The sequence below is a fragment of the Stegodyphus dumicola genome, chromosome 3 (assembly GCF_044657685.1).
Source record: "Stegodyphus dumicola isolate Sdum_Otavi_A_Nest chromosome 3, ASM4465768v1".
Classification (NCBI taxonomy): domain Eukaryota; kingdom Metazoa; phylum Arthropoda; class Arachnida; order Araneae; family Eresidae; genus Stegodyphus; species Stegodyphus dumicola.
The window spans coordinates 189,955,129-189,981,874 of NC_140770.1; the positions used below are offsets into that span (position 1 = coordinate 189,955,129).

General features: G+C 33.1%; 1 protein-coding gene across 2 annotated transcripts in view; it reads right to left on the reverse strand.

Annotated features, from left to right (window-relative positions):
- LOC118185412 (nephrin-like) overlaps positions 1-26,746 on the reverse strand; it is a 1,505,573-nt gene that overhangs the window by 936,584 nt on the left and 542,243 nt on the right. For both annotated transcript variants that reach the window (XM_085813712.1, XM_085813713.1), the window contains exons 4-5: positions 25,172-25,229; positions 14,494-14,646 (exon numbers count right to left, since the gene is read on the reverse strand). In XM_085813712.1, coding sequence (XP_085669838.1) covers positions 14,494-14,646; positions 25,172-25,229 — 211 coding nt within the window. The remainder of the gene's footprint in view (positions 1-14,493; positions 14,647-25,171; positions 25,230-26,746) is intronic.

Sequence of the window (26,746 nt, forward strand, 5' to 3'; positions counted from 1 at the left end):
TTCAAATAATACAGATGTAAGAAATGGCAATGTACTTTTTTTAATAAAACGAAATTTAAATTTTGAGAAATTTTAGTAGTATCACTGTCGACGTTATTTATTTCAAAGTATATAGTGATCTAATGATTACTGTTTATTATATGTAATTGCATTTAACTCTTTTTGTTTTAAGTATACAGATTTAGTTGAATATCTTTCAAGCAGACTAATTCCACTTGATACTGTAGAGTACTTACTGTTTTATATAGAAACTTTATAACTCAATCTCATTCATAACCCACTAGACTAACAAGCTAATTATTATTAAACCCTAAATTAAAATGACGGAATCTTAGAATGATTTAAATGGCCCTTTTATATTGAACTATTAAAACTAACAGAAAGCACCCCTAGTGCTACAGAATATAACGCCGCTACTTCCGGGTATTTGAAGTAACATAAAACTGAAAGTTTAAATTTGAGTAATGCAGTGTGAGAATACACACAAAACAGTCTAATTAAGATAGCTCAAGTAATTAACGGCGCACTTTCAAAGTCGGCTAGCTAAATGGCAGAAAACCGACATAAATTTGGCACAGCTTGAGCTCGTACGTAACTTTAATAGGAGACTGACAGAAGCTGTAAATTTGAAACATTCAAATCCTCGACTTAAATACTCAGGAGCACATTCGCATTCTTATGAGGACTTCGGAAAGAAGAAGTTAAAGTAAAGGTTCAAATCACAGTAATTAATTGATTGACATAAAATCCTACAATACCTGCTGCAAAAAGCTGTACTTCAGATGTGCTGAAAAAAGGATATCAATATGTAGTATATGACATCAGGACACGTATTAGTATACTTAATCAATTTCATTAACTTTCCTTTAATAATAGAGAGTGAGTTATAAACGCTTGATTGCTTTGAGTCTTTTACTTGCAGTCGCCTAGCCTCACTAGTTCGCTGTAATACTACGCGCCATTACGATCACTGTCTTCTGAAGTTAAAATGAGATGAAGCGCTGGTGTATGCAATATAGTATTGCGGAAACAGAGGAGCTTACAAAGTCAGAGTCTGTGATGGTTACACAATGCAACTTTTGGAGAGCGTTTGATCGGCTTAATGTGCTTAATTGTAATATTTTGTTACTATAGGTATCGAAATGGAGTCAAAACGAAACTGTGAAGGGCAGCAAATCTGCAGGACATACTCGAAATCGTATGAATACTCGAAAATGTGAAGTGCGCATGCCATGCGTTTTTGAGTAGTCCTCAAAAATCAGCTTATCGTTTTCGGTTTGGCAACAACTAGCTTTCAGAAACCCGACGGCAACAACAGCGCTTCATAACCGTCCTTGCAAGAACCAAGTTGGAACGGGACAAGGCAAAGCGATTTCGGTTTTACAACGAATTCTCGGAACGTCTGTAAGCTGAATATAACATTATAAACAAGTTATTGATGTCAGATGAAGCCCATTTCCACTTATCCCGGTATATAAACAAACATAACTGTCATTTCTGAGCTGCAGACAGCACATGTGAATTGATGGATCATCCTGTGCACTGAGCAGAATGATAGAAAAGCTTATGCAGTAACTCTCTACTCTAATAGTAAATGCCGAGGACTACACAGACATGTTGGAAAGATTTCCGAATTATTAGGTCAATTTGGGTCACCACCTAGCATTATTAGTGTTTATATACATGTGGGATATTTATGAAACGTTATTAAATAGAAATATATCATTATTATCCATGAAAGAAAGTATTATCTTTATGAAATAATAAATATTTACACTTGAACTCTTATTTTACTTTCAAAATTGTCAAAAGCTTCTGACTCTCTCTCTCTTATCTTGCTAAAAAATAATGATTTTAAATATAAGCCCATTTGGAACTTATGAGGTGAGGAACATAACTGCAAAGATAGCGTGGTATTGCACTTCAAGAAATGATTTATAACGGGATTCATACGTTATTCTGTTGCATATACTGTTGCACAATATTATTTATTGCTTAAGTGTAAATAATGCAAAAAATGAAATTCGTTAAAAACTTATTTTAGGAAAGGAAAATCATCAAAACGAAAGAAAATCACAACTTAAAATTAATCCTACATCAGTTACTGTACGGACCCATTTCAATATGATATTTGAAAGAACTTATGCGGCTCCAAATTTGCCTCCATACTAGTGCCGCTTTATGGTAAACTACAGTACTATGGAGTTAATGATACTGGTGATGTAATCAGTAACTAGGGAGATAATACTGAGGTTTCTTGAGCAGAAACTGAATACTACATCTGATGCCTCAGGAAGTAATATGCCAATCTCTACCTTAATGAGAGCTTTGGTTGGTTATCAAGTTGCTCATTTTAAGAGGGAACCCACTCGTAATCTGATCGATAAACAGGTTATGGTTACCTAAAATATCAAATTAAGTGCCTGTTGATTTAAATAAGAGAGGAAAAAATACGATGGTATTCCATATCACGGACTTGATGCACAGTATTCTGTTTTCGCTTAACAGACCTTAGTTCCATCTCCGGCGTTACTGACATATTTTAAATGCCATAGACGCAAGTGACCAGAAAGCGACAGTAGTCAGTTAAAGCCAAATCCAGACAATTTCTTCTCTGTTTCTTATATAGGTGAATCTGCTTGAAGATATGGCTTGGCTGTGGAGAAAACGTCTCCGTTGCTGCTAGAGATGTTGTTGTATAGTATACAAGGAGACTTCAGCTGCTGAGTGAACGTAGAGGGTGGATTTTAATATCATTTTGTGGAAGTCCAGCAACTGAAGCCAATGCTAGTGCTAACTAATTGTGATGAAATTCTAGATGAACAAAGGATATTTAATCATTTTTGAAACATAACCTAATACCGTTTTTTAGCGGAATGCATTTTGAGATTGGGTTCATAATATCCCAAGACAATGAGGAACATTGATTTCGCAAAAAAAGCTGTTATAAGACTTACACAAGATTAAAGGCAGGACAATTTATTTTAATCAGTACTGGCTCTTTATGTAACTGAATAACGTATGTAATTCGAACAACTCATTTACAAGATATTTTGTTTTTAATTGCCTTTCTTAGATTCATTCATTTGACGCTTTAACATTATCATACACACTACAATTGTAAGATCTGTTTCTGTTATTCCACATAAACTAAATTAGATCCTACAATGAACCTGGCGAATTCTCGCACTGGCGTGAATTAAATACCAGCACAGAAGAAGGGTGAAAATAACCCTTTATTAATTCAAACAAATTTAACAGAAAGGCACGGACTTCATGCGTTACAAAAGCACCGTCCATTTGCGGTGGAAATTAAACGTAGACTATAAACCAAGTCAAACTTGTAATAAATAGTGCAAGAGCGACTTAAGTTTACGCCCAAGAGGTGGATTCATAGGAATCTAACCGGCGTGATACTAATCTGGTAAGCCCAAGAGGCTTACTAGCATGACCGCGAAATAACAACGAAACGTGTGCTTGGCTAGCGAAACACGCTCTGAAAAAACAGAGATATTCACACGTTTAAATAGCACTTAACTTTAAATTTAGATACTGGCGAGAGAGTGTGAGGGGAATTTGAGAAGTTTAGAATAGGTAATCAAACTTAAAAGAAATTTGTTATGGAAAATAAGGAAAACCCTACACAATAATGGGACATGACTTCATGTTGCAACGATCAAAAATTGTATTCAGTTTTACTTATTTATTACTTCACATTTATACATCTAGTATAGAACATTCTGACTAATTACGATTTAATGGATTTAAAAAAATATATTAGCGATTGTCTTCGAAGGTTACAGCAGTAAAAAAGATGTGACAGCAAAACCTTAATTCAACGTTTTTGTCCACCCAGAGTGCAATAAATTTACATATTTGACCCGGACAGGTTGGGAACAAAAGTTTTTCATCCAGTGATATGATGACAAATGACGATAAGATCATCTTTTCCTACATTATTGGGCCTGTGTGTCCTATTACGAAATCCGATATGTCTCTATCACTTTGTCATTGGCAATGCATTAATAACTTCTACAATGTTCTCAGTCTTTTCAGTTTAGAAAGATGAAATTATGCGCTACATACGTTTTTATTTTCCTATTAATGTGGTTTATCTATTTCTGTTATAGTAAATTTAGCCCAAATTGCTTTAGCCCGAATAGGCTATTAGTCTCGAAACGGATTCTGTCATCCGCTATAAGAGACGAATCACTTTTCAAATTGTTGCCTTTTCAAATTGTTGCCACCAAATATAATCATCCTGTATTATATTTAAAGAAATTAAATAATGAAAATTCTGCATGTGTGTATGTATGTATGATGGTACACAGGCCTTCATATTTTGAATAACGTAGTCCTCCACTCGAACATGTGCACCTAGAAGAATAAATTTTCAATTTCGAATTTTGAAGTTCTCATATTAAAAAATTGTAACTAATTTTTTTAACAAGCTGAACGACTTGAAAGCAAGCAATGGAAACACTGTACAGAATAAAACATTTTTATCTCCAGCGCGCAGCACTGCCTATCGGAAATGCTAAAGGTACGCTGTTTTTAAATAATTTTGATTTTGCTGTTGAATTGAATTTTATTTAGCGTAAGTGCAAAGAACGTAATATTTAATAAACAAGGTTAACACGCGAAAATTTAATAATTTAAAGAAAAAACGTTTTGAAAGCCATTTATTAAGAAAACTTAACACTGATTAATGAACTGAGAAAAGACTGAAAAAAATGGAAATATATAACAACACTTAGCAGTGCATTGAGAATTCTAAACAGATGTTGCTACGCTGCTTCAATGAATACCATCCGTAAGGAAGCACATCTGCATGGTTTTCATGGTCGTGCTGCTGCCCATAAGCCTTTGATCACAAAGTCCAATCGCGCTGCTCGGTTAATGTGATGCAAGGCACATCGAAATTGAACCGTAGATCAGTGGAAACGGGTTCTTTGGAGTGACGAATCAAGGTTCACCCTTTACCGTTCGGATGGCAGGGTCTGGGTTTGGCGTCTACCTGGAGAACGCTTCCTGCCAGAATGCATTGTGCCAACAGTCAAGTTCGGCGGAGGTGGAATTACGGTCTGGGGGTGTTTCTCCTGGTATGGGCTGTAACCCTTGGTCTCCATTCATGGTAAGCTCAACTCCGATGCCTACTGAGCTATTTTGGATGACAATGTACTTCCTACGTTGTGGCAGTTTTACGGGTTGGACCCCTGTTACGTTCAGGACGACAATGCCAGTTGTCATGTTTCGACGTTAACCAAGGCTTGGTATGGTGCCAATGGAGTTCATCGAATGGACTGGCCTGCCCAGAGTCCAGACCTAAACCCTATCGAGAAGCTCTGGGACGAGTTGCATCGCCGAATTCAGGGGTGCACTACCCGTGCAACTACCCGTGCAAAATCGGTGAAGGAACTTCTATGTCTTCTCCAAGCCGAGTGGAAGAAAATACCACTAGCTGTCATACAAAGACTTGTGGAAAGTATGCCTCGGAGGGTCCACGCTGTAATTACCTCTCGTGGAGGCTCTACCAACTATTGATTTTGAATATAGTTAGTTTTACTTTTCTATCACAGGTGTCCAAATACTTATTGGTAGTCAGTGTATTCAAACGGTACAAAATTCAGATGGATTTTATTCCTTTCGTCTCATACTGTTTAGTAACTGTAAATATGACATCTCATTGTCTAATATTATGTAATAAATGATTTAATTTTTTAAATATTTGGATAGTTTTAGAAATATATTTTCAAAACCTATTATTTTGATTTTTTCCAAACAAATTTTGATTCACATCACCAGTAAGCATATTTTTTCTCTCCTTATAAACAAAAATTTCTATGAAATGAGCAAGGAATTACCTATTAGATCAGCCTAAGATCTAATAACTCTGAACTCTAAATGAGTTTGTCACTCTAAAATCGGTTTTCGTTGCAGCTCTGTTTCTTTTAAGTTCTCAAACTCTAGCACTGAGTTGTTTTTTGTCTAGCAATACCCAATTTTACCAAGGTTTTACGCTTTCGTTCTTCTTTTCTAAGATCAATAAAGGAAATGGAAAGAAGAGGAAATGAAGTAAACTCAGTTTTATTACGTCATTTCCTTTATTTGAAATACGATATTGCACAACATTTTATCTGCAGTGGGAAAATTAGAGACTTGAAATGCAAATGAAGTTTGGTACAATTCCGATTATTTCCTTAGGGCATTTAACGGATTTCTATTACGAGTTCTGAAATTTTAAATTGTGTACGGAAAATACGCTGACAAAAATTTCCCAACTTTTCTCATGAATAATTTAAAAATCGTTCAAATACATCGGAGCATTAGGATAGAAAGACATTATATATTTTATTTTTCAGTTTAAGAAAATAACGCATTTAATTAGTTTGCTACTTTTGTAAAAATGTTCAATATATTTTTTATGTTCTGACTCTTGTACTTCTTCTTTTAAATAAATAATGTCTGTCCCTTTAATAAAATAGAACTAGGTGTCTCGAAAACACGATCAGCATCTTGAAACTTAAATTATGCTAATGTTTGACTTTTAAAACAATATGTTTCTTTAAAATTTTTGAAAATTAAATTCCAACTAGTAATGATGTTTTTGACATTATTAGATCATTTAGGAAAACTACCAGAAAGTACTCGTTGTTTTTTGTAGTGTCCAGGTGTGTTAACTTCTATCTGGATACAGGAGTAGCAGGAAACTACACAGAAAGAAGAGTTCAAACCCTTTATTAACTCTTTAAAATTTACACTGCGTCAACTCGAAGCTCACAAACTTCGGTTCTACTTGAGCAGTAACTGAAAAGCAGGTAATTGAAAATCAAAAGTTGAAATGTTTAACAATTGCTAAACTAACCTACGGGGCTCAGCGAGATTCCGAACTTCAACCCCCTTCTAAAATTAGTGGCATCTGATAAATGTAATTAAGCCACTTGAACCAGCAATCAGCAAACGTACCTACGGCAGCTAGAGCCCAACTCTCTAACTTCCCTTCTAAAATCTCTGTATTTAAACTTTCCTCCTCAAGGCAGAATTTGCATTCTTTCACGCGCGCTACCAAATTTAACTATACTGGCATTGACAATCAGGGGAATGAAGGCTTTTAGGAAAGTCTGACCTAAAATTTAAATTATTAGTTAAAATAAATATAAATCCCTACATTGTATATCAGAATTCAAGTATTTATTTAGTTCGTAATTTCAGGTTTTGAACTAATATTACGGTAATGATGAATTGAGCTTATTAGACCTTTGATTTCCACGGAGACAATCAAATATTTGTACAAAAATCCTTTGATTTTCTCATGAAATCAAGCCAATTGATGGTCAAAGGGCGTTTCCAAAAGGCTGTCTGACTAAATGCAAGGTAACATAGATGAAGACTCATGACGTTTCGGGTCCTAAGCTATTTTGGTTTGTATATAAAAATGAATTACGTAAATTATGGCAAAGCATACGAAAGCTATCAGTCTAAGAGGAAAGATGCCTTAGTCGCCTTCAATGCCTATATCATAACATTTTAACGAAAAGTGATATTCATATTACACATTGGAAAAACAAACAGGGTCAGAAAACAAAGACGGTTTCTTTCTTTCCAAAGCTCATACTCAATGGTGTCACTTGACATATAGAAGTGGCAGAAATAAAAATATAAAGGAAAGAGGGAATAGCTTTTTTTACTAGTATGTGTCAATGAAATCACATGATCGAAAATTTCTGGTCGAGAAGAACAAATATAGTTCTGCAATAACTTAAGAACAAGTTCGCCAGTGTCTTTAATTAATAATACAATCAAGAACAAAAAATAGTGTCGTTAACATTATCAACACAAATCAAATTAATTTTTTTGAGTATACAGGGTGTTTGTTTTTATCCGAGTCTTTCCTCTCATTAAATTTTAAAGTGTCTCAGGTTTTATCTGGTCACGGTAAATTTGCAAGTTACCTGTTTCGTTTTAATCTACGATCAAACAATTTATGTGAATGTTCAAAAAGAGTTCCTCAGGATGTGGAACATTTGATTTTCTCATGCCCTACATTTGATGGCCCTAGATTAAGCTTACAGAACGATTTGAAAATATTCGGAGTGACTTGGCCAGTGAACTTATCTGTTTTCGTGAAGTCCAGACAGCTATTCTCTGCTTTTGTTCGCTTTATTTATGCATGTAACTTTTAATGTTTATTTATGCATGTAACTTTTAATCTTTATTTATGCATGTAACTTTTAATGTTTATTTATGCATGTAACTTTTAATATTTTAGTTAACTTACTTCTGTAAGCCCCGTGTTGTACATATGTGGTGCACGGGGAGTCTGTATGTTCTCAAAGAAAAAAAAACTGACACTTCTCAAAGCCATCTGTTGCCTGATTTATTAGCTTGAATGCTACCAAATTTCGTAAGGGGACAAATGACGGTAAACAATAGTTCCAAAAGTTGCAGACAGGGCAAGATGCGGCACTGGGTTTTATACACAATTCAGAACTAGACTAATCGATAACAAAGAAGACATTTCAATGCAACATTGCATGATATTAGCAAATGAAGTGCCCCAAAAAGTCACGGAAATGATATTTCAGCGCATCATAGCACTTTATTCCATAAAAGCGTTCTATTGCTGAGAACGTAGATTCATTACAATATTACCATCTTTTCGAAGATTTTACATTGCATTCGGTAATCAATATTTTTGAGTGTCAAAATTAGCATTGTTTACAGGAATGCCTAGTATAGCCCGTGATATTCTGTCCTTTATAAATCATCCAAGGCGGAACTTCACCAAAAGGCACTTTGAACTTAACTTCACAGGAAAACATCGCGTGGAATCAGATCAGAAGAAGCGAAGTGGCCATGCAGGTCGAATAAAGCCACTTATGACACTTTCTTCTACAAAGCGATGGCTCAAGGTTAAATTTGAAATCTGAAAATATCTGATGTAGACATCACATGACATCTTTTTACGGCCTATTAAATTAATATTTCTGCATTTCATTTATTTCCTTGAATTTCATTATGGATTTATTACTCCTTCAATCAATTCAATTCTCATTATCCAGAGAGGCAAAAATACATAAAAACTCAATGCATATTCATATGAAATTGTAAAATACAGAAAAACGGAAACACGAAATACAGTTAAAAACAGTTAAAGAAACGATTTTTAAAATTAAAATAACAGTTTCTACGCGATAGCAAGTAACTCAGACAACATTTTCGGTACACAAAATTAAAAGTTAACTTTTTGTTCCACAGTGCAAAAATGCACCAAAATAGTGCACAAATTGACTAAATTCACAATTCTGCTAAGAGTTTCAACTGTAAACAAAGGGCCGCTTCATTATGTCTAGCGTCACTTTTGAAAAGTTATAATGATAGCCTAGAGTCAACTTAAAAATGTGAATGTGCTAAAATACTATAAACGACTATAAAATATTTATATCTGAAGTGAGTTTGATAGTTCAACTCGCCATTATCGCAAAAGATGCTGAAATAAAAATCTTAGCATTAAAAAATTCCAATAAATATTTTGAAATAAATTGGAGTGAATTTACAATTGAAAAATTAAAATCACTGAAGACTAGGGGTAGTATGCGTGAAATCAAATCATTTTCAGGCGAAATGTTGAGTGTCTATGTGATTCTACATTACGTTAAAAAAGAGAATAATAATAATAAAAAGAATATAGCATTTTGAGAACTTAGATATGATTTCTTGTTGTTTAACTGTGAACGTGATTAATTGAATACAACCGCCTCTCTTCGTGAGTTTAGAAGTCGTAAAAACGCATAAGCCTTTTCATGATTCAGAAATTTGAAGAAATAGGCTTCTTAGCTGCTCGGTTTGGCAGAATACGGAAACCGGTTTCAGAACAGACAGTTACTGATGTCACAACAATAATCGTTTACGGCATCTACGGAACCATTACTGGTAGTAGCAGTGCCCAGGGAACAGCGCAACAATTGAATTTGAAAATTTCTACAATATTGTAAATCTTGCCAAAATTTCTTCATTTCTAACCATATAAGATAAACCACGTATAGAAATTGAAACCCAACGATTAATATAAACGGGTGACATTTGCTCTGACATTTTTTGCCAAAAAAGAAGTTGAAGATATTTGGTCATACAAAATTCTGTGGGAAGATAAGGCCAATTTTCCCAAATGGTACTGTTAATACTCATAATTCTCAAATCTGAGCATCCAAACAATTTCGTGAAGTTCAGGAAATCCCTTTGCACGCATCAAAATTCACTGTTTGGTGCAGCTTCGCAGTAATTTCATCAGACTATTCGGTTTTTCTGATATTTCTGTAAAAGGATCCCACTCCTGTATTCTTACTAATCAAAGATATTATGATATGCTGACTAGATTTGTCATTCTACATCATCAGTAGATATAGTTAGTATATCATGTAACTTCTATGCAGCGCATATCAGTATAGCGCACATTAGATATCAGTATAGTATAAATGTGAATGTACTAAAAATACTATAAACGACTATATATTTTATAGTCGTTTACAATATTTTTAGCACATTCACATTTTAAAGTTGACTCTAGGCTTTCATTATAACTTTTCAAAAGTGACGCTAGACATAATGAAGCGGCCCTTTGTTTACAGTTGAAACTCTTAGCAGAATTGTAAATTTAGTCAATTTGTGCACTATTTTGGTGCATTTTTGCACTGTGGAACAAAAAGTTAACTTTTAATTTTGTGTACCGAAAATGTTGTCTGAGTTACTTGCTATCGCGTAGAAACTGTTATTTTAATTTTAAAAATCGTTTCTTTAACTGTTTTTAACTGTATTTCGTGTTTCCGTTTTTCTGTATTTTACAATTTCAGATGAATATGCATTGAGTTTTTATGTATTTTTGCCTCTCTGGATAATGAGAATTGAATTGATTGAAGGAGTAATATATCCATAATGAAATTCAAGGAAATAAGTTTAAATGAAGTGCAGAAATAATAATTTAATAGGCCATAAAAGGATGTCATGTGATGTCTACATCAGATATTTTCAGATTTCAAATTTAATGTAACCATAAGATTTCATAGAACTATCAAAAGAGTCAAAATACTCAACAAACGTATTATTCAGATGATTATAATAACAAACTCAATGTTTTTCAGGACTGTGGATACAACTAAATTGATCTATCGACTTCGAAAGTCGATAGATCAATTTAGTTGACTTCGAAAATATTTCTATCGACTTCGAAAGTTTCCATTCTTTGAGCAGTAAATCTGAAGTCAGACATTTTCTAAACTCTTTTATTTTTTAAATTAATTTCGATCACTTTGTTGGAAGTTCGCAGTTTTGATTTCCTTCCTTTTCAGGATTGTGTTTTTCATTTCGGAAGCTTCTCGCATTAAGAATCCTGCTTTCTGTCCATTTATTGTATTTTGTGAAACCAATATAATATTGAGAATAAGTAGTTTTGTGGTAGTTCATGATCCAAGTTATTTTTTGAGGGCCAAATAAGCGTGAAAAAGGAAATTTCTACGGAAGACCTATTTGAAGCCCACGCGAGGATCTCAAGTTGTCCTCAAATGGGCAATTAATAAACTTTCTTAAATTTTTAAATCCTTTGAATATAAATATAAAAATGTATGGTTTCTATTCTTTAGATATAAATTTCTTCCATGTAAAATGTATTACATTAAACGATCTACTTCTACTAAAGTTTTAAAGTAAAGTGAATTTCAGAAAAATAGTTGAAGGATATTTTGTTCGCAAGGAAAAATAAAATTGAATTACTTCTATTCTGCCTCATCGAGAACTATCAAATTAGAGCCTTCGTCTCAGTTTTATTCCGGAAAAGCAACTGAAAAGAAGCATATATTCCTCACAGAGTCTCAAACGTCGAGAGTAATCAGCGAAACAAAAATAAATACAACAAAATAGAAACTTATTTTTCCTTTATTTTGCACGTTTCTTTCGCCTTACTTTTTACGTTTCGTGAGTTTCTATTTTTTCCGAACCATTTATTTTTTCTTTAAGAACACTTATCGAGGGGCACCTTTCATCTTCTATTTATCCCTTCAAAAAATAAAAAATAACTGACAGTTTCCTAAGAGGACAATTATCGATAATTAAAGTGATGCTTACGGAGTGTAGTCACTACTAGCAGCCTGCAGCCTGCAAACAACAAAACGGAAAACAAATCGCGTAATCCCCTTCTATATCTCGAATCCTCTTAATAACCAGCCTGGAGCTGAATCGCACAGGGCAATTACGTCTCCAATAGAAATCCAGGAAAGAAGATGTTAAAAGGTTTTATTATCGGTAAAAGGATTTAGTAATCATTCCTTTCTTAGTTACATATCAGAGAAAAAGAGATAGAAGAGATTATTTCTGGAAGTGTTTTTTATTAAATCAGAAACCTGCTTGCTGGGTAATGTGGATTCGGAGCTTCTGGATTTGAGAAATATTTTTGCGCCTTCGGGTGGTATTTGCAATGCATTGATTTGTTATTACTTTTTGAGAAATTGTGTCAAATGCTTAACACATTGATTTTGAATACTTGTCGAAAAGAAAGCTAAGCTTTCACTTTTAGAGTAAGGGCTTTTAAATTTGCAATATCTCTTTAAATATAAATACATGAAAATGTTTCTAATATTTTTTATGCTAGTAACATAATTAAATTTACAGCACATTTAATTTACAGCACAATTAAATTACCACACATTTCATAATCATTTACCATTATATTATATCACGAGCTACTATAACAAATAATGCAAATATTCCTGATTCCCCTAATAGGCGAAATTGACCACTCCGGACTGAAATTTCTTTCACTGGAATTTAATTCTACGGTTCATCTTATTCTTTTTTAGCACACTTTTTCTTAACCTAACTATTAATTCTACGCAGTTTTGAAGCATTGTGTTCGTAATAATTTTAGTCACCATTGCTGAAATTATTCACATAGAAGAAATTTCAGAAAACTTTATAATCGGGGTACGAGACCCATTTTTAGTGCTAAAATAAAAATTCAATATGGTACTTTTATATTATCCGGACAAATTTAGCACCAAGCATAATTGTTGGCAAGAAATTTAGCTAGATGGTAAGTATGTACTAAAGGTATGTAAAGCTTCATGAAAAGAATGTCTAATTTATTAAATGAAGAGTAAATGCAGTTAAAAAAAGGCAATTGAAAAAACACTACATTTTGCTGGATTACACAGGATGCAGAAATGCCAATTTCAATTAACATAATTGATAATATTTATATCTTTTCATGCAATCAATTCACATTCACCACATGAATTCGATGAGATAGGAACGTCGCTCTGATATTAATTTCGTCACTCTGTACATGGTATACCAAAATTGGTAATTTACAAAAGTTGGCAAAAAAAAAAAAAAAAAAAGAGAGAGAGAGAGAGAGGGGGGGAGAGGAAATCACCTATATTTTACTGAAGTATGGTTTTGTGGCACGATATCATATAAATAAAATTTCCCTTACCAGACGTCTTTAACATTTTAAATCATTTACGACAAATACAAAGAGACTACTTTTGACATGATGGATCTTAAATTTATTGATATCAATAATGGCATTAAGATAGTTTTAGTACTGTACTCTGAGTTAATATAAATGAACGCAGCTTCTTTTAACATCAGTTTTAAGCCATAAAACGTCTTATTACATTTGTAACTGCTAATTTCCGTACGTATTTTAAAGAAAACTGAAACTTTGTCGTATATTCGGATCAGTATGATAGCTGAACAAAACTAAGATTAAAATTATTTTAATATTTTCAGATTCATAAAATATATGCTCATTTTTCGGATAAAAATAAAACTTTTTGAGCTGTATGGTTAACATACGTGGATAAATATTTATATTATAAAATATCAGTTTAGTAGAAATATTAAAATGTCAGAATATTATAAACATTATAAAAATATATGATACTTAAACATCCAGACTGCAAACTACAAATAAAAATATAGCTTTAGTCTAGTTTCATATATTTTGAATTTTTGCAATTAAAAATTTTGTATTTTGTAAATTTGTTTTTAATTGTCATTTTATCTCCATAAATTATATCTCAGGGGTACGTTACAGTCCCAAATACTTTACATTATATTTTTAATACAAATTCTTTTCCTGCTTGTGAAAATGGATGTTCCATAAGAACGTTTTTTCAAAGAAATACGTTTTAAAAAAATTTTGCTCATCTAAATGATCTATAAACTGTGAAAGATTTTGGTAAAATTTAAAATGTAATTTTGAAATAAAATAAATTTCACGAGTAATATAAAATGCATTTATTACTTTTTAAGTTTTATTTTTTAACTTATTAATGGAATAAATTTTAAAAAATTGTGAAATAAATCCTCTTGTTATATTTAATGTAACATAATGCCAATCAGTATAACGCTTTAACTACAAAAATAACTCAAGACATTTTGAAGCAAATCGCTAATTTATTTTTCAACAGACAATGTGACTCATGAATTTCTAGTTACCTTTAGATACTTCATGACTGTCTCTGTACCATTTGAGAAGCGCTGGAGGTTTGCTACCCACCGCTTGACAAGTAAGCTGCACTGAAGTATTTTCTTTCACTTCGACTGTCGATGACTGACCCAGGCCATTGACAGAAATGTACTCAGGAGGAACTGAAAAAATTTGAAACTTTATCAATATATACTCTATATATACATTGTATAAATTGAACTAATTTCTTTCATTAGTAAAAAAAAGCTTGTTACAACTACAACATGCAAACATTAATGCAGGTTATGTATAATGTACATAATGTAGATTCAGTTGCATTATCATTAATTGCGTACATAGAGAATAAATGCTAGAGCGAATAGGATTAAAACGACCGATGTTATGCATGAAATTAATAAAGTGTGTTAAAAATGAAATAAAATAGTTATATACAATGGTTTGATACAACCAGTGCCTTCCTTTTACGACTGCTGTCAACAATCATGCACAGTGAGCACATTCCTGCCGAGTCTTTTTGCAGTATCATGGAAAGAAAATCCACCTTCTCCTAGCCCTATTAAACGACCTTATTCAAACTCATTGAGCTGTTGATAATGGCTTCTTCTTAAAAGTATTCTTAACTAACATGAACTCACTACGTCAGATCTGAATAATAAATAATGCTCACAAACTTTACAACGCGTATTTAAACCAAACCTAATTTTCATGTGTCACACGTATGTGCCTAGCGCGAAATTTGAACAGACATCGTCTTTCAAACATATAAAAAATGCCTATAAAATGCCTATAAATTTCGTTTACCTAGTTCAACCCCTTCTTGGTGTTGGGAGTTTTATTCCGTCAGTATATATATACATACATGTATCATTGAGATGTTCTAGACTAGAATGGTATTATGCTGGATGAACGTCTAGAGTTCATGCTTCTGGAAGACGTTTAACTGCCAAAACGCTGCTGTAGTAGGTTCCATGTGCAATTTATCCGTAACAGTTTATATATAATATACTATTATATACATATTTCTATATTATACTTTTTGGTTGATAAATTGCTTGTTTGGTCTATTTCACCTGTTAATGTTATTTGAAGTTTTGAATTAATTGGACATAACACGAATACACTGATCAGCTCATTCGTTTCGATCTGAATTTGCACTGAACTTCAGAGCACTGAATCCATTAAACATACTGAAGAGGTGCCAATAAAACCCATAATCCCACTTAACCAGAGAGCCTCATCTACGCTTCATGTCAAGCAGTTCCTAATAAATGCACATTAACCAGTAAATGCTCAAAGTTTGAAAACACCGCTGACAGAGAAGGGATAATGTTGTTTCTCTCGTCCCTTAGCTGTCTACATTGTGTAAGACTTGTCCCCATTGCAAATATTTCAGCAGAGAATTGTATTCGAAATACCTAAATATTCCTAAGATTTGCAAACTAGCATACAAATTTCAGCCTTTTTAAGAACCTATCGTTTGAAGTTAAAGTTTGACATTTATCGATTTTTAAAACTCCTTGGTTTTGCAAGGAGCAGAAAGATACTTGAATTATATAAAATGTACTTGAATTACACAATGAAATCTTTTCGGAGTCATATACGAATGTTGTAATTATTGTAAAAACATTTTTGTGACATAAATTTACGCAAGGGCGAAAACGTATATGATGAAATATGTATTATGGTTATTTAATACTTAATTATTAAGATGAATTTCAAGTTACCTCTAAATGCTCACAACAACGCTATGAAACGTATTAAACGAAATAAAGAGAATTATTCAAACAGGGAATATATAAGTACTGATGCTTGCGAAACAAATTTGCATACTTTGGGAGATTTTTCTCGAAAAGCGCCAAAGAGAAATACAAATTATTCTTCGCAACAATATAACAAAATAAAAATATTTAGTGTCAAATACGCAAGCATAAACGTGAGTATGAGAGGAGTATTTCAGAGATCAGTCATGAGGAATCTAAGTGGCATATTGAGCGCTTGTGTCAAACTTCGCGTTAGCGTTGCTTTGAAACATTTGATGAACTTCGCTCGCAGACAATTAAAATAAAATGCCACTAACATTTTGATGACTGGATGAATCATCAGAAGCCCCGAAATAGAGCTCTCAAGATTTCTAGAGCCTTGAATATAAAGTCCAGCGTCCTGTGTGAATTGTGGAAGTAATTTTAAGACACAAAATTAGTACAGAAAAAGGCTTGACTAAGTCTTGCAAGAGCCACGAAGGCAAATCAAGATAGATACTTGTTTATTCAGTGAGCCATTACAAGCTTTAGCTCTTTCATGACCTCCATGCTAAGAAAAAAAGCTGAGTTTCAAGGGTTATTGTTTCCAGAAGCCTACAGTAGAAATGCCGATTTGCAAGAAAACCTTCTGGTTGCGTTCCGCTCACTCCTGCATACAAGACAGGCATGGTGAAGATAACATGGATATTATCCGAAGCATCAGTGAGGGACTATTCTGTTCAGAAGCCAGTCTTGATTCAATTAAATGATTCTCTATATAACCTCATCCTGTGATAGCTATTGGCCGGAGAAAGAGATAAGAATAAACAGCAGGGAATTGATTACAGAGAGGCGACGCAACTCACCATTACCCTCTGGGATTGAGAACAATGCTGCTGCAGGAGACTACCACTTGCACTCATAAACTGCCTCATTACAAATATGAATTCATACTCTAAGAGCTGTGTGACAGACATATAAAATCACATCCTTTTTTGATCGATTTTAGAACCAATGTTTAAACTACCCAACCGTGATAGTGGTTAGCGACGCTGATTGCCGTACCGAAGGGCTTGGATTCGAATTTCGAAGACGGCATGGGTGTTTGCAAATGTATAGTGCATGTGCGGCATGGAGACACTCTAATTATGCGGCGAGTTGAAAGTCCTCTCGAGAGGTTGTGGTAGGAGAAGAGGGGTAGATTCGTCCCCCAAGGATGTTCTTCATCAAAATTGGGGCGGAACTAAGCAGAGTACTGTCATCGTATGGTGCTCAAGATCCTTGCGAACCAGAGATGCAGTCTTGCACTCCTTGCCACGGCCACGATGAATTCAGTGGGCTTAGACATGCATGGAAGATGAACCTTACAAACGTTCATACTTAGCTACCGTGACTTTTGTTTAGTATGCATTTGTTAATTAAATCAACTTATACACAATTTCATAAGAAATTTTATAAATTAATGTCTTTCTAGTTTGAGCTAGGTGAATTATCATGTGATTTCCAAAATTATCCTATTGAATGATTTAAAACAATAAAATATGTGAAATGTGTTTAACTAATTACTTTTATGCATTTATTTTATTTTTATAGTATAAAGCAGAATCAGTAAATTCTGAGTTATGCAAAAGTTGTATGTAGTTTATTTTATGTCATAATGTACGGAATTTTAAACAAGACATATACGCAAAAACACTGCATATATGTAGATTGTATGTTATGTTTGACTTTTACAAAAATCAAATATAATTGCAATATCAGACGAATATTTCGCAATACGTTTCTATACTTGATTAAACGCTAAAAATACCTGAGTAAAATTTTATCATAAAACTTTTAGAAACAATGTCACGAAAATGAAATTTAATTTTCTCAGGAACTGAGAGTTTGTATTTATTTTCCTTTTCAATAATTTGCAGCTTCGAAAATTAGGAGATATGTATAAAGAATTCTAAATATTTTGATCCACAGAGAAAATATAAATTCAAAATTCCTCGCAGAATATTTCATGCAATAATTCTGACGAAATTTGGAAGTACCACAAAAATTGTTTTCTGAGTTTTAATGATTTCCGTATTAAAATAATAAAATAATACTTATATTTTTCACCATATACTGACTTAATTTTTGTTCTAATGCATTTATCATTCTATTAGAGAAAGGATAAATAAATAAATATGGAGAAGAAATGTTAGGAAGAAATTTCCACCATTTTTTTACGAACTTTTCTTTAAATTCAGTATTTTTCCGACATCAGAGGCTTTTATATGACCGCCTAAATCAGTGGTATCAAAATGGCCTTCCGCTGGTTGCATTCGGACCCCGAAACAATTTTATGCTTCCCGCGGGGATAATGCAATTGTATATTTGTTGAAAATACAATATTGCAAACATTTCTAGTTATTTGAAATACGAGTTTATATAATTGTTTCTTCCATTCAAAACAAACATGAATAACGCAACAAAAATCTTTAAATGGAGCTAGTTTATTTACTCTGTACTATAAATCTTATTAAAAATCGGAAGATATAGATTTCATTATCGTTTATTCGTACTTGTCCAAAGATAAATATCCTCAATTATGAATTTTTGCCCTGGAAATACTCTGTTTGTGCGATAATAGATTGTGTGAATAATTTTTCTTCTATAGTTGAAATTAATCCGAAAAGAACTATTAATGTGTATGGATAATTCGTGATCAAAGTAACCTTAAGTAATTTCTCTCCATGACATCAAATTTTATTAGAGTCAAAATGCCGTGAGGTGTCAAGCTGTAGTAGTACATACAGAATTTTATAATTATTTACATACAAATATACTTATTATTTGTATGTAATTAATTTATGCTTCTAAGAAAATATAATAAATAAGAGACTGGGCTGTGATTGTTTATTCTCAAGTTTTTGTTCTACGTTTTAAATTTTTCTGAAAACATAGAAAGTTTTCATGATAACTTTATTTTTAGTTTAAATTAAAGAAAGTTATTTAATGATTAATTAAACATGTTAAAATTACTTGATAGAATTTTCAGCTTAAGAATTTAACATTTAGCTCTCAATATACTTTAACTGCAAAATGTAAACAGCACAGTTCACAGTAGTCACAGGTAGCCTCCCAGGTAGCCAGCTTTTGATTTCAGATAGAAAATAAATATACATTTGATTTAAATGCTTATGCTGGCAGAAACATACTTCCAGAAGTGGTCACTTAAGGAGAGAGGAAAGCCTCAAGAAATTTTATGTTAAGCCTTCAGAAATTTAATGTTATTTCTGCAATATTACGGCTATATTTTTAAATGCTGCATGGGAAAGGCAACGCAACCTCAAAGTATAGCAGAATCTCGCGGGAAAAAAAAACACTCGAGATAAAATATTTTAAATATAGTAAGATTTCAATTTCTGTTCAATTTTACAGTACAAATGCATACAAAAATAGAAATATGGGAAACATAGTAATAAAAATGAGAAATATTATCAATTTTAAGTCCTGTGTTTTGTGTATAAAATTTACAGAATATCTTGAGCATGACTTTCGTGGGTTACTGCTGTGTTCTGACTTTCTTGTGTGGATGGAAACTGAAATGTTGCCCTTACTTACCTTGGAATTATTTTCTCTTTTTTATCATTATAATTACAGTATTCATTCATTGCGAGAAATCAGACAAAATGTCACCCTAGTTGGCCTGATACACATTTATAAAGGCAAGAATTGACGTCTTTGAGACACCATTTTTGAAAACGGTGTGAACCCGTTATACACAATGGGTACAGGAAAAGGAACTCACCCATACAACCTGCCCACTCTGGAATATGTGTCAACATCCTATTTGAAACAATTCGTATGGTGCCTTGCTGTGTAAACATATGGACATAATGACCGCTTTGCGTGTTTAGTTTAATTCTGCAAGCGTACTCTTGATCTCGCCCACCCCTGCGAATTATCTTATCCGGAATTAGCTTTATATCAATCCAGTTACTTAGACAATCAGTTAGAATTAAGTCAGCGCTTGTTAGGATGTGCATTTGTAAATCCAGCTCCTGTTTAGTTTAAATTGCAGTTTTATGTTACCTTAAAATTCCATAAGCAGGGGAGAGTGATTTGTAAGCATAAGCCGTGCATTCCAAAGTTAAAGTTTAAATAAAAATATTATTGTTGATTAATTAAACGTTCTTCAGGTTTGGTTGTTAAATATATGGACGGAGCAACAAGTCGCCTGACAGTTTCATTACGGTTCAAAAAAGCTGATTAAGGCGTGGAATCCTACAAACTTAATTTCTTCTCCATGACACATCATAGAAGAAATGATATCCCCCCCCAATGACGGTCACTTGCCTATAATGCCATTGGCTATTACTAAGGCCATTTTATTGTGGAAGAGCCTAATGGACGGCCTCCGCTGCCTGCTACGAAAGGACATACAATTTTACATCCATGGCCTTCTCCGGGATTCGAACGCGGGCCATTTGATATCGCAATCAGGCTTCTCTAACCACTATACCGTCTGGGAGGCGAACGAGTAATGTTTGAAAGTATATAAATACAGCTTCTTTTTTAAACAACTTATACATACTCTTGCTTCCTAAAAAAGCTGCTATTTAGAGAGTCATTTATTTAAACACTGTAACTAATGGCCGAGATTCTAACATTATTACTTTAACTAAGAAGATCCTGAACTCTTTTGAGCGTAATATAAAATCTGAAAGCCTTCAGATTTTTTATTATCATCATTATTATTACTACTTTGTGTATTAAAATGAATTGACAGTTTCGTATTGAAATGAGAAGACTCTATAGGCGATGGGTAAATGCGATCAGCTTTAACTTCATTCTTATTAAGTAATTTAGACATTTCTCCTTCAGAAGTAATGAAGGTAGTAGATCCGTAAAGGTCAATAATAGGCAAACTGGAAACAGCATACATTTATTATGTTATAGAATCTTCACAAACAAAATTTTAAATTGCCATTTTGGAATATAATTTCTGCTTTAATAGCGTACACAGATAAATAAGAGATTTAGTCATACAGGCAGATAAATAAGAAAATTAATCGCACAGGCAAATAAATTATGTTATGTTATTTTTAATTGGTGCAGATCATATTACTAATCAGTCGTTCGAAATCACATAATAACCACAGGTTATTCAGTTAATGCTTGTCGTAAATATATCTGATAAAAGAAATGAAGCCACATTACCGTTGAGAACGTTGATGCATGACTTTGTAATCATTCTTCCTTCTTTTCTTGTTATGTGGACTCGTGGAATCATATCATATAATAATCGTAAAAGTAATTATATTAACGAAGTATTAAATGACAGAATGTTTGTGCAGCGTATATGATAATATCATTATATAACTTGTTATAAGGCAAATTAATTAATATATTCCTTTTTATTGACTTAACTAATATATGTCTGACAATATTTCGTAAGAACAATACGATGAACAATTAAAATAAATTATCATATATAATAAATAAAACAAAACAGGAAAAAATAAAACATAAACAAATAAGAATAGAAATAAATAAAACATAAACAGGAAATCAATTTTTTGAGCTGAAACCTCAAGATGAATGGCTTTTATAGACCCTCATAATAAGAATCTTAAGCATTAATATATATCGATAATAAGATAAATATTATGCAGACTCTCAAAATAACCGAGAAAGAAGCTATATGTTTCAAGAATCATTTAATTTATTTCTTTGTTTATTGGACAATAAAAATAGCATATTAAAATGAACATTTTTATTTATATTTATCAGGTCTCTATATGTATTCCACCGATAAAATAATATATTTATGCCAATAAAATTAAATTTTTATATAGAAGCTTAATGAAGCTGAATTACTAATTTGAAAATTCCGACTGAAAAATACAGTCTCAAACTTAAAATTGAAAAGTTTGAAACTGTACGTTTATAGAGACATTAGGTATTTTTGGGAGCAGGCAAAATGAAAAATAAGCAACGCCTTCGCCGGGAATCGAACCGCGGACCTCTGGAATACTCGCCTAGACAAGAATGCGGGAGAAATAGCTTATACGTTTACCTGCTGCAGAAAGTAAAGCTCGTTTCCTCAAGTACATGTTCCTATTGTTACTTTTTACATGTGTTCGGAAAGTCAATTCAGTAAACGCAGTCAATTAAAAGCCTAATTATAAAAAAGCAGTATTGTGGTTTCGATGAAGCCTAATTCCTTCGTATCTGTTCAGTTTTTAAAATGTTTATGCCTTATTTTACCTTTTTCTATAGATGACGCTGCCATCGCGCCATATGTTTAATTCGTATGTATTTTTTTTAATTTTCCCCAGTGTTTGTCGCAACAGATTAAATAAAACCAAACGACTAGTATTCGATGCTAAGAAAGAATGAACTCCTTGTAAACAATTCTAACAGCTGATAAAGTGAAAATCTTATTCAATTCTTTGAGTCTTTTTACTGTGTCGAATTCAAGTAATTCCAGGTAACTATAAGTCGATGAAAATTCAAGTTAAGCTATTTAATAATTGTTAATTATTGTACTTACCAACAAACAGTATCTTAAAATAGATTTAATAGTAAATATTCTGTTCTTCGATTCATAGCAATCGTGATCGGTTTTGCAATTGGTTTAGTTTCTCGGAACTAGGCCAAACCAAAGCAAACTTTAATAAAACTTCATTAACATATATTGAGGAATGAAAACTTATACGTAACTATCACATTGCCCACATGAAAGATTCGTAGTTCAAATCCTGCTAACAGTACAACTGATGTTTCACATTTTCTACATTCGAAAAGCCAGTCGAGGTCTATAAATTACGAATATATGGTTTCTTTCGGAGCGTCACAAAAGGTTCAGTCTCTGATTTGATAACCTATTAATCTCTCATTGTTTCTCCCTCTGTTTACTCCCGTTATATTCGCAGCTGGAGAAGTACAAAAATAGTTACACTGTAAGCAAATTAAGAATTTGAAGAAATTATTTAAAAATTAAATTAATATTTATTTGAAAATAAAATAATTTTTATATTTGCCAAATAAAATAAGGTTTATTTTGAAAATGGTAGTGGGAACTGATACAGTTTTATTTAGTAATGGATATTTTAATTTATATTAAAAGATTTTACTTTCAGTGGTTTCTAAGAGCTGTTGATTATATACACAGTCCAGTCACATTAATGTGACCACCACGTACTTTCCATGTCAGAGTTAAATAACCAATCACAGAAGGCTGGTGGCAGCACAGTGCAGTTGAGCGTATATAAAGGGTGTGTGAGGGCTTCGGAAAACATTTCAATCGTTGGCGTAATGCAGAAACGAAGCGATTTATCCGACTTCCAAAAGGGCATGATCATTGGCTTTCGGGCCAAGGGTGGAAGCATTTCCGAAACGGCTGAGTTTGTGAACTGTTCGCGTGCCGCCGTGGTAAAAGTGTACCGTGCATGGCAAAATGGGACTGTCCAAAATCAGCGACGTGGCAAATGTGGTGCACCACGGGCCATAGATGACAGAGGCGAACGACGGTTGCGGAGATGCGTTCGGGCAGATAGACGGGCTACCGTTGAGCAACTGACCACCAAAATGAACCAAGGGGCTACCAAAAGTGTCTCCCAAAGTACTATTCAGCGAACATTGCTGCGTCTGGGCCTCCGAAGCAGACGCCTGGTTCGTGCACCTATGCTGACTGCTGTTCATCGACGGCGAAGGCTAGAATTTGCACGCCAGTACAGCAGCTGGACGTCCACTGAGTGGCGACAGGTTGCGTTTTCGGATGAATCGCGTTTTATGCTCCATCGGACAGATGGACGTTGGCGTATAAGGCGTGAAACCTCTGAAAGGAACCACCCTGCAACCATTGCCGGAACGGTCCAAGCTGGAGGCGGGAGCATTATGGTCTGGGGAATGTTTTCCTGGCATTCTCTAGGTTCACTGATCATTGTGGAAGGCACAATGGATCAATACAAGTACGCATCTGTCCTTGCGGACCATGTTCACCCCTACATGCGCATTGTTTTTCCTCAGGATGATATCATCTTCCAGCAGGACAATGCGAGGTGCCATACAGCTGCCAGTGTACGTGCGTGGTTCGAAGAGCACCAGGATGAGTTTACCGTCCTCCCCTGGCCAGCAAACTCACCTGACTTAAACCCAATCGAGCATCTGTGGGACCATCTCGATCGAGTTGTTCGCGCCATGGATCCTCAACCGCGTAATCTAGCGCAGCTGGCCACGGCATTAGAGTCGGCATGGCTCAACATCCCAGAGAACACCTTCAGGGACCTATGTGACTCTCTTCCTGCACGTCTCGCAGCAGTCCGCTCTGCGAAAGGTGGTTATTCTGGCTTTTGACAGATGGTCACATTAATGTGACTGGACTGTGTATTATCATTTTATATCTAAAACGTATTTTCTTTGTCCCCAAACTCTGATTCGATTGTAAATATCCAGCTAAAATATTTTAGAAAAGAAGTAGTGAAGCTCGAAGGACTATTGAGGCCCTCAGGAAAACTAAAACATTTTCTTCCTGTGAAAACCTAAAATACTTTCTGGAATCTTAGTAATTCGTTATTTCTTTCTCGCTTTTTTTAAGGATTGAAACTGCTTGTGAAACTCAGTTTCATTTTTCTAGTATACAACGCCTTAAGCACCTTTTCATCAAATGTTATACATTTGGTGTCTGGGTGCCATTTCACATTTGTAACCAATATTCAGAATTATAAGATTTTTTTCTTGCATTTGAAATAATGCTATTTATTACTTAGTGGATTGTTTCCTGATGATTAATTTCCATTGGGAAGTAGCTTATTGTTAGCCAGCATCTAGAACTTTTATAAGCATTTAACTGAAAATGCAGAATACAGAACGGAGGGTTAAAATATTCAATTGAAATTACAGAGGAAAACAGAGAATTTTATTAACACCTCTTTGTTTTAGAAATGTAACATCAAAAAATGCTTACTTAGAATCCTCAGCTGTGCTCCAGCCCTAATCGGCGTGTGGTTTAAAGCTGGACCAACCTGGAGAGAAAAACATTCACAATTATATAATTTTCTGTTTGCATACACACTAATTTCGATAGCATTTATGGGTTAATCAAGCATTCATTACTACAATTTTCATTTATGTAAAAGCTACATTAAAGATTTTCCCTGCCCTACGTGCGAATCCGTGACAGAAACTAAACTGTGCAACTATTCCAGCTTTATCTCTTCAGTATATAATGTCTTATAAATGCTTGCGGAATTTGTAGAACAGAAAGACACAATTATAGATCTACATCTATGCTATGCATTTAATTCGGAGTTGACATGCGCTTAATTTGCTTTATATTTTAAACAAAAGTCATATAAACTTATCAGTTACAATGTGTTAATATGAGTAATATGTTCTGCTCTTTCGAAAAGCAATGAAGCAGCTGAAAATAACAATGTTTTTCATGAAACGCAAAATGAGAGTATAAATTAATTTCACCAAACTTATTTTATTAAAGCTTATTTGTATGTTTTAACATTTTAGCAGTATTATTAACAAAGGCATATTGTTAAATACCTTCTAGGTTCGGAAATTATTTTCAATATTTTATTCGAAAATGATCTAGATATAATAAAGATAAGCCTCCAAAGACGTTATCATAGCGCAAAAAAACGAAGCAAATAAAAATACAAATAAAATTATTAAATCTAAATTACAAATGATTAAACTACAAACGATACTAAATTAAAATTGCAAATGTATAGAATACTAAATTTATAATAATATTTTAGAAGTTTCATATTATTATTATTATTATTATTACTACTATTCATATTATTATTATTATTATTACTACTATTCATGTTATTATTATTATTATTACTACTATTCATATTATTATTATTATTATTATTACTATTCATATTATTATTATCATTATTACTACTATTCATATTATTATTATTATTATTACTACTATTCATATTATTATTATTATTATTATTATTATTATTATTATTATTATTATCATCACCACCACCACCGTTATTAATATTACTAGCATTTTATTGCCTTTTTTAAATTTCTGATCATTTTGCATTAGTGAAGTAATGATTCACCTCTGACTTGAAATTCTTCCATTTTAATCTTCTTTCTTTTATCAAAAATTTTTAAAAGGGAAAGATTATAATCCATTTTCAAAGTACTTTCTGTTTTCATTTTTGATAATTATTACAGTTATATTTTGCAATTTATCTGAGTTAGTAATATTTGATATTTAATTCTGCTTACCATAGCTTTGCTTTGTTTTCTGTTCATTTTTGAATACTTTTTGCGATACATTTTTGGTAACGCATCGCTAACTTACTGCCAGTCCCTTAGGAATTATCATTAACAGATCAAGATCCTGCATCTAACGTTTAATAAGATGTATATGTATTACTTAATTTAACATTGATCCCATAAGTATTAACGCCCTTTCAAAACCAATCAGTTATAATCCTAAAGAAATAATTCATAAATAAATTTCACTAAATTAGACATTCAGCAAAATGAGGAATAA